Genomic DNA, 13,902 nt, shown 5'->3' with positions numbered 1-13,902 from the left:
ACAGTGTGATGTGGCTGCAAGAAAGGCCAATGCTATTTTGGGCTGCATTAATAGTATAGCTTCAAAATCACGTGAGGTACTGGTTCCTCTCTATTCGGCCCTGGTTAGGCCTCATCTAGAGTATTGCCTCCAGTTATGGGCTCCACAATTCAAGAAGGATGCAGACAAGCTGGAGCGTTTTCAGAGGAGGGCAACCAGGATGAACGGGGTCTGGAAACAAAGCTATATGAAGAGAGACTGAAAGAACTGGGCATGTTTAGCCTGGAGAAGAGAAAATTGAGGGGAGACATGATACTTAAAAGGTTGTCACACAGAGGAGGGCCAGGATCTCTTCTCGATCCTTCCAGAGTGCAGGACACGGAATAATGGGCTCAAGTTAAAGGAAGCCAGATTCCAGCTGGACATCAGGAAAAACTTCCTGACTGTTAGAGCAGTACGACAATGGAATCAGTTGCCTGGTGAAGTTGTGGCCTCTCCCACACTAGAGGCCTTCAAGAGGCAGCTGGACAAGCATCTGTCAGGGATGCTTTAGGGTGTATTCCTGCATTGAGCAGGGGGGTGGACTCGATGGCCTTGTAGGCCCCTTCCAACTCTGCTATTCTATGATTCTATGATTCTATGAATAAACATGTAGACAAGGATGATGCAGTAGACATTGTCAAAAGCCTTCTGGAGCCAATTTAAAAAGGTCCCTCACCAAAGTCTCCTGAGCAAACTCTGCCATCATGGAATAAAAGGAGAGGTCCTTTTATGGATAGGGTGACCAACTGTCAGGATTTCCCCAGATTTGTCCTGGTTTTTGTTCTTTCCATGGTGTCAGGGGGGATTTTCTATAATTTTCAATAATGTCCTGGAATGACACACCTTCCCCTTTAAGGCTCCCATTAGCATGGCAGGAGGGAATGACATGCTTTCTTGAGGCACATCATTCCCCCACCCCATGCTCCAATTGAGGTCTTAAAGGGGAAAGTGGGTCATTCGTGGACATTATAGAAAAGGCCCCAATTGGAGTGGATAGTGGTGGTGCAGAATGAAATCCTTTCCCCTCCTCCACTCCAATCGGGTTCTTTAAGGTGGCGGGGGAATAACGTACTTTCTGCAGGACTCAAAAAGCTGCTTCCCCCCCCCCCCCACACACACGGTGTCCTCTTTTTTGGTTTCCCAAATATGGTCACCCTATTTATGGATCAGTAACTGTTTAAAGAACAGAAAGCAGAAAGTAGGACTAAACAGTAAATTCTGCCAATGGAGGGAAGTAAATAGTGGGGTGCCACTGATCTGTGTTAGGACAAATGTTTTTCAGCCTATACATAAACGATCTGAATTTGGAGTCAGCAGTGAAGTGGCCGAGTTTTCCAATGACACCAAATTATTTAAGGTGATTAAAACAAAAAAGAATTGTGAGGACCTCCACAAAGATTTCTCCAAACTGGGGAAATGGGCACCCAAATGGCAAATGTGGTTCAATGTCAGCAAGCATAAAGTGATGCATGTTGGGATGAAAAATCCCAAATTCAAGTATAATTTATTTATTTATTTATTACATTTTATACCGCCCAATAGCCGAAGTTCTGATGGGACCTGACCAAGTGACTGACCAAGAAAGAGATCTTGGGATTGTGGCGGACAGCTCAATGAAAATGTCCACCCAGTATGTGGCTGCTGTAAAATAGGCAAGCTCCATGTTAGGCATTATTAGAAAAGGAATTCTGCCAATATCATACTGCCTTTATACAAATCTATAATGTGATCACACTTGGAATACTATGTACATTTCTGATCACCATACTTTAAAAAAATGATATTGTAGACCTGGGAAAAGTGCAGAAAAGGGCAACTGAAATGAACAATGGGCTGGAACATCTCCCCTTTGAGGAAAGATTACAACAGCTGGGATCGTTTAGATTGGAAAAAAGGAGTGTAAGGGGATGTGATAATGTGTATAAAATTATGTATGGTGTGGAGAATGTGGATAGGTTCACATTGTTCACCCTCTCTCAAAATACTAGAACTTGGGATCATCTGATGAAGCTGATTGGTGGGAGATTCAGAACAGATAAAAGGAAGATCTTCTTCACATAGTGCATATTTGAACTATGGAATTTGCTACCACAAGATGTAGTGATGGCCACTAATTTGGATGGCTTTAAATGGGGGTTGGATAAATTCCTGGAGGAGAAGGCAAACAATGGCTACTAGTCCTGATAGCTATGTTGCTTAGCAACATGGGTAAGAGGGTGCAGTTGTACTCATGTCAGTCAGTCAGTCAGTTTATTGTGTTACAAGCAGTTAGCCATTATACACAAGTTATAAAAGAGAACAGTTTACAATAAAAATAATTGAGCATCATAAAAGGGGTCACTACCCAAACCCTTCATGCATTGTGAAGAACGTATCTGCATAGACTTAGCTAAAAATTTTGACACTCTAAAAGAAACATTTTTTTTGCATCTGATAACAAATGACAGACTTTAACATGTGATGAGGAGCCCTTCAGCGATTTTAGCAAGGGAGAAATGTAAATATTTCTAAGATCGTTATACATAGGACATTCATGAATTAAGTCTTCGATCGAGACTGCATTACATCCACATACTCTATCTTTAATTGGTAATCTCTTATATCGTCCTAGCTGAACTGCTAAAGGGAGAACATTTAATCTTGCCTGTGTAAAGATTATCCTCAATTTAATGTTGGGTATATCCACCAGATAACTTCATAGAGATAAATAAAATGGCGTGAAAGAATTTTAGAAAGGGTTAGTTTTACAGGACTTAAGCTCTTCTGACTGAGACTGCATCTCTATATCCTTTAACCTTTGCAATAGCAGGGTTTTAGCTTTGTCATGGCCCTGGGATAAGAGAAAGGGTACTGAAAATCCTAGATTCATTACAATCCTTTGCATTCTATGCATCCATGAGTCTGAGCCCTCCTCTGCCAATACATCAGAAGAATTTCTGACAATTGTTGGAAGATGGATTTTAATCAAAAGAGCAGGGCTAATCTAAGAGCTTCCGCACTAATTGGCATAACTCCTGCTTCTGAACGTAAGAGTCCCAACTTTGTAGAGCTGGGCGCTGCCAAGAGTCTGCGCAAAAATTTGTTTTGTGCTTTTTCAAGTTGATCTAAATTTGTAAGCGCCCACAAGGGGGCTCCATATAACAACATGGGCAAAACCCTAAGCTTATAAAGTTCCATTGTGGGCTGAATCAAATTTCCCCCTTTTGTCCGGTAAAATCTTAAAAGCCCGTTCAAAGTTCTTTCCGCAAGCAACGTACTTGCTTGAGCCTGAAAGGACCAGTTAATTGTCCAATGAAACACCACACCAAGATATTTATAAGAGGAGACTTCCTCTATTTTATTCCCATCAAGTTGCCAATTGCAGATTTTTTTGGATTTACCGAATATCATAGTTTTTGTCTTTTCATAATTGAGGGAGAGAAGTTCGTTCTTGCAATAACTACTAAATTGATTCAGCAATCTGCGAAGGCCAATTTGGGTATAGGAGATCAACACAGCATCATCTGCGTATAGAAGGATAGAAAACTTCTGACTACCGATTTTAACTGGGAAATATTGATCGCCTCTTAACAACATCATTTACATAGAGGTTAAAGAGGAGGGGTGCAAGCAAGCATCCCTGCCTCATACCTTTTGTGACTAGAATCGAGTCTGTTAGGTGTCCTCTATCTAATCTGATTTTCAAAGATGTATTGGAATAAAGAGCCTTTATACATATTAAAAGTTTCTGGTCAATACCCAGAGACTGTAGTTTGGTCCAGAGGCATTCCTGTGGGATAGAGTCAAATAGATGTAGTTAATGATAATGCTGATGAAGCTAAGGGAAAGTCTGCTTCCTTTTGTAATGATAGGCTTCTTTTGGAAGAGCATTATAACTTGGTGGCCCTAACGGTTGAAAAAATATATAAGGAACTTAGAGATATCTCAAATAGAGTTGATAGTCTTGTAACAGTCATGAAGGGGCAAAATTCTGTTCCCTTATTTAAGTCACCTATTAAAAAGATAGATGATACCAGGGCTCCTAATAGGATGGTACCTGATTACTTTTCTCAGTCATCTGCAGTCGTGAGTTCTCAGTTTGCTTCAAATCTTCTTCTGCAGCCTAACAGGATAGCTTTAACTGTATACCCTAACAGAAACCGTATTATCCAATGGAACACCTTGTCTTCTATACAGAGACATCTTAGTTATCTATTACAACTACCACTGAAGGAAATTGATTTAGTGTCTATGGATAAGCTGTATGCCTCTCCACTAGTGCAAAAATGTATTTTACTGTTTAGATCTGATAAAATACCAGTAATGATTATGAAGGAGAAGGCTCTTTTAGCTAGGTTTGATGTCATCTCTACCCGAGTTTTTTTAGATGCAGTGAGGCTACCTCTTCTACCCCTTTTGCGACTAGAAAATCCCCAGTCCTCAAGAGACTTCCCTGGCCCATCTTCTCTATCAGAAAAGGCTATTTTACATGCTTCTTCATCTAATGCTTCTAGGATTCCGGAAGAAGAGCAGTTAATTAGTTCTTACAAATGCCTACCTCTGAATGAAAAAAAGGCCATAATCGATAGATTGGATACATTAAGGTCAAGGTTAGCAACATCAAGTAGTGTGGTGATGAACCCTGACCATGAACCAATGTCACAGGAGGATTTAATATCCTTTGTGACTCCTTCTAAAATCAGGAATGTTATCTCTGATCACGCATGCCAAACAACGGCAAATTGGCTAGCTATGAGGAAACTAGAGCCACATGTTCTTATGTAAAGATGAATATGTTTATTGTGATTCATGAAAGCTTATGCCACAAGAAATCCGTTAGCCTTTAAAGGGCCACAAGGGTCTGCTGTTTGTTCTTCAATTGACTAACACAGTGGTTCCCAAAGTGGGTGGTACTGCCCCCTTGGAGGTGGTGGGATTGCATAGGGGGGCGCTAAGAGGCAAAGGGGCAGCAGGGGGCGCTCGAGGTGGTCTTTTCCAAGAAGCACCTCTCCAGAAGGTCTTAAAACCCAAGGACATTTTTATGGGAGAAGGTAGTTTGGTCCCAAGACATATAGGGGAAGAATCCACACATGTATTAATACGGTTTAAGAAGAGTCCTTTTAATGGTGAATTGAAACGTTTCAAAAGCACCAAAACGCTAATGAAGAGACATACCCTGCTTGGTGTGCCCCACCATGCTGGCTGCAAAACAGAGGTGTTCGCTCTCTTTTCCCTCCCTCCCTCAGCAAGCCTGCAGTGGGTGCTTCGGATTTTGAATAAATATTCAATTAATTGTTACTGTTTTGAATTTTGTTGTTATTATCTTCCTTAGTGGGTCGTTGAAAACCGCTATTCTGAATAGTGATTTTTATAGTGTAGGGTAAGGGGCACTGGGCATGAGTTTGTGGAACCAAGGGGGTGGTTACCTGAAAAAGTTTGGGAACCACTGGACTAACACAATTATATCTCTCAACCTTTCAGCTGCCAAAACCAGCTCAACAACAGCAACAAGAATAACTGGCTGTGTATACAGCTCAATTTCATTAACATTACTCATCCACAAAGACGTGTCACAATACTTCCTGGGCTCCCTTCCACTGGTTTGTTGTTTTGTTTTTAAATCTCTTCTAACAGCTTTGGTATTTTTGTGTCATCCTTTACTGTCTCTATATTTCATGAATAGTAAATGATAACAATTATTAATATGCCCTATTTTATATTCCCTGTTCAAACAACAGCAGACCTTTTATAAACAACTCCAAACTATGATTAACATATTCCAGCAAAATGTCCACAGTTAATTTCTGAGAGCCATCAAAGAAGTTTAGAATGTTTTATCAGTTACACCACTGCTTTACATCTTAAATAAGAGCTAGGAGCTAACTGTGTAGAAAATAACTCTTCTTTTTTACTTCATTAACTAGCAGTGACTAGCGGTGGGTGGGTGGGACACATTTGACTAGGGGTGGTTGGTTGGTTGGGACACAAACAAAACTGAGTATCACAAGAATATGAACAAATTACTTAAGAGCTGCTTACCTTCATGCTTATAAGTCATTTCTTGACAGCCAGAAAAATATAGGCACACCAGAGCACACAGGCTGATGAAAAAAGAGAAATACAGCACAAGAAATATATATTCCATCTTAAAGATGCAGCACTGAACACTTTCTGTTTATAGGCAGCAGTACAACACAATAAACTTGCCAAGCAGCAAATAGTCCCACAAGATCTCCAATTAATTCCATTACTCAATGGTAAAGCCAGAAATAGTTCATAAACTTTAAATACCTGCAAAGTATAATTCTTATTGTAAAGAAGAATTTACAGTTATTGTAAAGTTGGGGAAAGTTAATGGCTGTCAGAGGAAAAACATGATGCTTAGCTGTGCAGCTGCATTTCTTAGAATGCTCAAAACTATGTATACAATGTTCTGTACACAAAGAACCTTGCCCTCAGTGGTGCTCCTAGAAATCTGAGCTAACTGGAAGCACCGTGCTATGCTCAAACATCCCATGATAATTAACACAATGCTCAATGAAAACCAGCATAGCAACAGTTACCTGGTAATCTTATACACCAGCAAGGGAATGATTTCATAGCACTATTGAGGGCCATCTAATCTCTCTATTGATGAGGCCCCATAGCTTAATCTAACCAGGGGTCAGCAACGTGGCACCCACTGGCACATTTGTACACAGTACCAACCAGATCCCTTTGCATTCTCCCAGTGCATGTACCGCTAGGGTGACCATATTTTGTAACCAAAAAAGAGGACAACATGGTTGGCCCCCAAGAGAGCGTGCCCACCAACATGTCCAGCCCCAGGGTGTGTGTCCGGCACCAAGGGTGGGTGTGTGCCCACCCAAACATACCCTTGGTTACATATCTGATTTTACAGCACACAATTAAGACAAATCTGTTCTACATAATACCTTAAAATAAAAAAAAAAGAGAGTCATTCAGTATCTGAAATTAACTTTACTTGCTCATACTTTTGTAGCTTTTGCTGTACTCTGCATTTTCCCCTTCCCTCAAATATCTTTTTTAATGTTTTTAATGTTTTTAAACTTTCTTTGTTTTTAATGTTTACTGTTTTTAACTTTTGTAACCCACCCAGAGAGCTTCGGCTATGGGGCAGTATATAAATACAATATAAATACAATAAATAAAATAAAATAAATAAATAAATCTTTAAACAGCACCACTTAACCCGGAACGATGGTTAGAAAGCTTTAGGCTCCTTTTCTGATATGATCTTTAAGGCAATCACTCAGTGTGTGTGTGTGTGTGTGTGTGTGTGTGTGTGTGTGTGTTTAGGGTTAGGCACCATCCAATTTGAGCTTCTCTAGAGGCTGCATATGCTGGCAGCGTTAGGGTAAGAAATTATTATCATTATGGGACATGGCCTTAGCCTAAAACAAAATCCCAGGGAGGGATATGCTCTGAGCCACCATAGCCGGGCAGAGAAGAAAGATCAATCTCAGCCTGCCACAACTGAACTGACCCTGGTTACCATGACTACAGGAAAGGTAACATTTTAGACACAGGAACTCCCATGCATGTAACGTTAGCTCCAGGGGAGCTCTCTTGCCACTTGAGGCTACATGCACACAATCCACAGTAAATGCAAGACCAAGTCTATGAAAAGCCTCACAGTACCTTTCATGGCACAGGAAGGTACACCAAGGAAAACAGGTGGCTCCTAAGCAGGCCTCACTCCACCTTGGCTCTGTTGTAGGCAGGCAGTCATGCCACAGCAGCATGAGGAATATATCCCTGGCAACATGCAGAGTGGGGGGACTGTCATGATTTTTAGACTTCACTTAGTGTTATCCGATTATAGGTCCAGCATTTAGGAAGTATTTTATGGCGTTTGCATTTGTGTTGTACCCCGCCTCGATCCAGAGGGAGAGGCAGGTAACAAATAGGACTGTGCTCCACTCCGATTCGGATTGCGAATCCGGAGCGGAGCTACCCGATCCACCTCCGCCAAAGGTGGATCCGAATCGGGTTGGGGGAGCTGCGGATCAAGGTGAAGCAGTTCGCCACCATCCGGAGCTTCGAATGCATGTAAGGGGCAAGGGGGACTCACCTGCTGCCGCCACTGCAGTCCGTGCGGTGATGGTGGCAGAGCCAGGTAAGGGGCAGGGGGAGGGGGGCTTATTCAGCCCCCGATTTTGCCCCCTTCCCCACTTACCTGCCTCCGCCATCTACCATGGAGGCAAGTAAGTAGGGAAGGGGGCAAAATCTCAATCCACCCCTCCAGATCTCGCTTTGCGGAGCGGGGGAGGGTCGGATCGACCCGAAGCGGATCGGCTCGATCCGAAATTTGTGGACCAGGCCACGAAGTGGTTTGGGGGGGGGGTCCATGCACAGCCCTAGTAACAAATGAATATATTATTATTATTATTATTATTATTATTATTATTATTATTTTGTCAAAATAACTATATATAGCTGATCAATTCACTTCAAACAAGTAGTATTCCAAAAATTGTTTTAAAATGTGTTCAGTTCTGGTTTTGTATTAACAAAAAGTAGTAAGAGAAACATCTTTAGATCCATTTTTCATTTTTATTGTAAGAATGATGGCCCCAGGGAGAGGTTTCATCTCTCTAATGAATGTAATGTGCCAAAGGTTAAAGATGGCTTCTCTGCCAAAGGGTGGCTACATGTGGCTATATGCCAGGTTTGCATTCCTTAACGGTGGACCTCATGTCCTAGCAGACAAAGGGAAAAACTTTCGTACAATAGAGCATCCAATGTAACCTATGACTTGTTGAGATTGTGCACCTTAACTTGAAAATTGAATGTAACTTTACTTGCTATTCCAGAACTGACCAATAGAAGGGTTAGAAAGAGACTAACACCCTCTTGTAGTCAGGGCCTATATATACTGTGAGATTCCTTTGTTCGGTGTGCCTCCATCTTGTGGAACCGGAGAGCACCCCCACACTGCAGTATCGGAAGTAAATGGATTAAGTGTATTCTCCAGCCTCGTGTGTTTAATTGGCTATTAACGCGCCGGGGAAGCTGGCCTTTAAATCCCTGATTGAGGGACAACAAGAACATACTTCTTATAATATCACATCAAAATATAACATGTTGCCATATCGTTATTATAAAAGAGAGCATTCCTAAACGTTTTAATATCATGATTCTGTTTCCTGACTTGGAGCTGAGCAGAAGCAGGGAAGAGCAGCTGGCCCAGCTCAAGTAGAAGCTATAAAAGTAAGCCAGTTCCCAGAAAGCGAGCGAACAGGAAGAGCAAACAGGAGTTTGACAGGGGGAGTGTAGGGGAAGAGGGGACCAAGGAAAGGGGAAGAAGAGAAGCCTCAATGAAATCCAGGAGGCTGCCAATTCAAAGAGGCCATGTGCTTGCCATGTGCTCCTGAGTGCTGAGTGAAGAGAGTCGGTGTGGAGAGTTGCTGCAGGACCTGAAGGGTGTGTGGCCTGATTGCTGATTGTACTCTGTACTCTGATTGTTGTTGGCCTCCCAGTGACCTCATTCTGTTTCCTGACTTGGAGCTGAGCAGAAGCAGGGAAGAGCAGTTGGCCCAGCTCAAGTAGAAGCTACAAAAGTAAGCCAGTTCCCAGAGAGCAAGCGAACAGGAAGAGCAAACAGGAGTTTGACAGGGGGAGTTCAACAGGGGAGGTCAAGGGGGAGGCCTCTAAGAAGAAAAAAAAAGGGGGGGGAACAAAGAAAAACATAAAGAGAACCCACACACACAAAACCACACACACACACAAACCCAAAAACAAAAAACCACCCAATCAAAAAATCTTATTTTCCCTTAAGATATACTCATATAGTTGTGTACCTTCAGAGAGGACAGGACAAAGCAACGCCAATTCCACTATAATCAGAATGGAAAAAATAAAGCAGAAATAGACAGTATGGATGGAAAGGAGCCCCTAGAGGTGGTGACCTGCAAAGGGTGTGCAATGTTTGTGTTTCTGCCTGAGCTCAACATGGCGTATACCTGCAACAAGTGCAAGCTGGTGGCACTTTTGTAAGAAAAAGTGAGAGGACTTGAGCGGCGAGTGCCCACCCTCCAAAGAATAAGAGAACACGATGATTTCTTAGACCGAACGGTGGAACTGCAACAGCAACAAGAAGCACACGAGACTGAAAAGCAACAGTCAGCTGAAGCAGAAGTGGAGTATGCTGAGGGGAGGAAAGCCAATGAAGAGGAAACTCTCTGGAAAAGAGTGACAGTTAGGAGCAGAAGAACTAGAAGGCATTCTTCACTGGTGGAACCATTACAGTTAAGCAACCTCTTTCAGCTTCTGGAGGATGAGTCTGAAGGAAAGTTTGCAGAGGAAGAAGTACAGCAGACACCGTGCAACAATGAACAAGAGGCAGAAGGTAGGTCAACCAAGAAGAAGAGAAGAGTAGTCGTTGTGGGAGACTCCCTGCTGCGTGGGATTGAAACCCAAGTATGTCGTGAAGACCCATGGACTCGCCAGGTGTGCTCCAATAGTGCCCCAAAATAATGTCCGCAACAATGTAGGAACAAAGCCAGACTATAAAACACATGGTTTTCGATGCCTATATACTAATGCCCAGAGCATGGGAAACAAACAGAACGAACTTGAACTCTTATTACATGAAGGCAAATACGACTTGATAGGTATAACTGAAACTTGGTGGGATGACTCCCATGACTGGAATATAGCAATTGAAGGATATAACTTGTTCAAAAAGAACAGAAGAAATAGAAAGGGAGGTGGAGTTGCACTATATGTTAAAAATACCTATCCCTGCACAGAAATACAGGCGGATCAGACTGGGAGCCCATCGAGAGCATCTGGATTAAAATAAATGGGGCAATGAATAAAAAGAACATGATAATCGGAGTCTACTATCGACCACCCAATCAAGGAGAAGACGAGGACGAAACTTTTAAGAAACAAATTGCCAGTGTTTCAAAGAAGTGTGATGTAGTAGTGATGGGGGACTTCAATTACCCCGATAACTGTTGGGAGACCAATACTGCCAAAAGCGGCCCTTCCAAGAAATTCCTGACATGTGTGGGTGATAACTTTCTCCTACAGAAAGTGGAGGAGGGAACTACAGGATCGGCAATCCTTGACTTGATATTGACCAATAGGGATGACTTAGTGGATAAAGTGGCAGTTACGGGAACTCTGGGGGAAAGTGACCATGTCATACTTGAATTCTTGATTATGAAGGAGACAAAAGTTGAGTGTAGGCATACACATACTCTGGATTTTAGGAAAGCTGATTTTAATAAACTCAGAACTATGATAAGTAAGGTCACATGGCAAATGAGCCTAATGAGTAAAGGAGTGCAGGATGGGTGGGAGTATTAAAAAAAGGAAATTTTAAAGGCACAGTTACAAACAATTCCAACAAGGAGAAAAGATAGAAGACAACAGAGGAAACCAATGTGGCTCCTCAAAAAGCTTAGAGATGACCTGAAAACAAAAAGGATACATATAGGAAGTGGAAGGAAGGCCAGGCTACAAAAGAGTACAGACAAGTGGCGCTGAAGTGCCGAAATGACGTCAGACAGGCTAAAGCTCAGAATGAGCTGAGATTAGCGAGGGATGCTAAAAGCAATAAAAAGGCTTTCTTCAGATATGTGAGTAGTAAAAGACAGAGGAAAGAAATGGTGGTTCAACTGCTTAACGAGGATGGCAAATTGATAACAGATGACAAAGAAAAGGCTGAAGTGCTCAATTCCTACTTTGCCTCGGTCTTCTCCCAAAAGCGGGACTATGACAGAGTTACAAGATGGGGATACTTGGCTCAGCAATACTACAAACAAGAAGGATCTTGGAATTGTTGTAGATAACAAGCCAAATATGAGCCAACAGTGTGATACGGCTGCAAGAAAGGCAAATGCTATTTTGGGCTGCATTAATAGTATAGCTTCCAAATCACGTGAGGTACTGGTTCCTCTCTATTCGGCCCTGGTTAGGCCTCATCTAGAGTATTGCCTCCAGTTCTGGGCTCCACAATTCAAGAAGGATGCAGACAAGCTGGAGCGTTTTCTGAGGAGGGCAACCAGGATGATCAGGGGTCTGGAAACAAAGCTTTAACTGTTGTAATGAAGAGGGTATTTCACCAGGTGCTCCATATATATAAATGACACCTGCTGAAATCCCCCTTTCTATGCAACTGTTAAAGATACAGGAGCCCTGTCCTCCTTTTCATATGGTCACCCTATATTATCCTTTCTGCCTTGGGCATATAAGTAATCCTTTCCTAACCTGGTGCCTTCCAAATGTTTTAGAGCACAACTCTCATTGGCCGGATCTACACTACTGCTTTAAAGCGCTTTATAACAGTTTGATAGCGCTTTAAAGCAGTAGTGTAGGTTCTGCCATTGTTCCCAGTCAGCATGGAAGTTGTCCAAAATGCAAGAGCATATGGCAGATGGACTACTCAGAGAAAATGTTCTAAGGTTGGAGACAATCTTCGAACTTCAGAAGGGGGAGTCGGAGATCCCCTCCCTTTGGAAAAGCGATCTCAACAGAGGAAGAAAGGGGAGGAGATTGGAGAAGCAAGGATAAGGGGTATCTTAAACCTCCACCCCTCCCCCTCCAAAGTGCCCTTGCTAGACAGGCTAAAAAAAACCTGCCTAGCAAAAACCTCCAAAGAATCATAGAATAGTAGAATTGGAAGGGCCACCAAGTCCAACCCCCTGCTCAATGCAAGAATCCACATTAAAGCATGGAAGATCACCTCTGCCACTCCTCCTGCCCTGCCGGGCTCATGCTGGTATGATGTAGGAATCTCAGAAGCCTCCAAGCAGAGGTTGCAATCAAGAGGTCCTATTGATTGCACCCTTAGTGGATCACAAGCTGAATATGAGCCAGGAATTCAATGCAGCTGCTAAGAAAACTAATAAATCTTGCACTATATTAACAGAAGCATAGCGTACAGATCATGGGAAGCGATAGTTCCGCTTTATTCTGCATTAGTCATGCCACACGTGGTGTACTGTGTCCATTTTAAGAAGGACGCTGACAAGTTGGAGTACATCCAGTGAAGCACAACCAGGATGGTGAGGGATTGCATCCTTTCTTTTCCGCTTGTCTAAAACCTAGGAATTCATTAGTCCAACTAATGGTACAAGCTCCCAATCATTAGAATACATGCTACATCTGCGTTCAGATGACCAAGCAATGATATGGTAGAAAGCTGTACAACTTATTAAGTTGGACACTGTATAAAATCCATGTATAAGAGGCTCCTAGAGCATCTTGCCGTTCTTCTTTCTGAACTCATGACGCATCTCCAGTGCCCTGCCCCTCTTCTTGCATTTGCTTTCAGTGAAGACACAGCTGCCTTCCTCTGCCACCCCCACTCAACCACCAGGTCAGCAACTTCTCTTCCAACCCGCTGCTAAGGGTGCTTCCACACAAGGCTTTTATTGTGCAGCCATACTGCCTTGTTCTCGGAAATTTAACGTGTGTGTGTTTTTGTGTGTCCAGATGATGTGTCTTCAATTTCTAGCCCTCCCATATTTCCCCACAATGTTTCTAACTATTTTTTCTTATTAGGAAAAAAAAAACCTTTAAGGAAGAAAAGACAGAGTAACTGCACAATGTCTCTTGTTTGCTAACAGTAACAGAGCTCAGTTTGGAATTTTTTGGCCTGCGGGTGGCGTTTCCAGTAGTAGATGTCTGGAGCCCCCCAGGCGATGGCGCCGTAAAAGCTTTGGCAGGAAAGACCTTTAGGATGAAATTCTCTGTAAGGAATGGTGGCGACGAAATTTACGGCGGTGTGAAGCCTTCCTGCGGGTTCGCTCTAGCACGCCGAAACGGAGTGCTGTGATTGATAGATTAAGGGGAAAGGTCGGGCAGGAAGCAGCTGACTCTAGGAGCTCCTCCCCGGCAGAGGTTGTTCGTATGCTTCACGTGTCA

At 42.7% G+C, this 13,902-nt stretch overlaps 1 protein-coding gene across 1 annotated transcript; it reads right to left on the bottom strand.

Moving 5' to 3' along the window:
- Positions 1–3,752: 3,752 nt before the first annotated feature.
- Positions 3,753–6,145, bottom strand: LOC134404441 (uncharacterized). The gene is made up of 2 exons (XM_063135129.1): positions 6,040–6,145; positions 3,753–3,790 (listed from the first exon to the last, which is right to left on the bottom strand). Exons 1-2 carry the CDS (start codon positions 6,143–6,145, stop codon positions 3,753–3,755), a joined length of 144 nt encoding a protein of 47 aa, XP_062991199.1.
- Positions 6,146–13,902: the final 7,757 nt, after the last annotated feature.

The sequence above is a fragment of the Elgaria multicarinata genome, chromosome 10 (assembly GCF_023053635.1).
Source record: "Elgaria multicarinata webbii isolate HBS135686 ecotype San Diego chromosome 10, rElgMul1.1.pri, whole genome shotgun sequence".
NCBI classification, from domain to species: Eukaryota; Metazoa; Chordata; class Lepidosauria; order Squamata; family Anguidae; genus Elgaria; species Elgaria multicarinata.
This window is presented reverse-complemented; position numbering and strand designations above follow the sequence as displayed.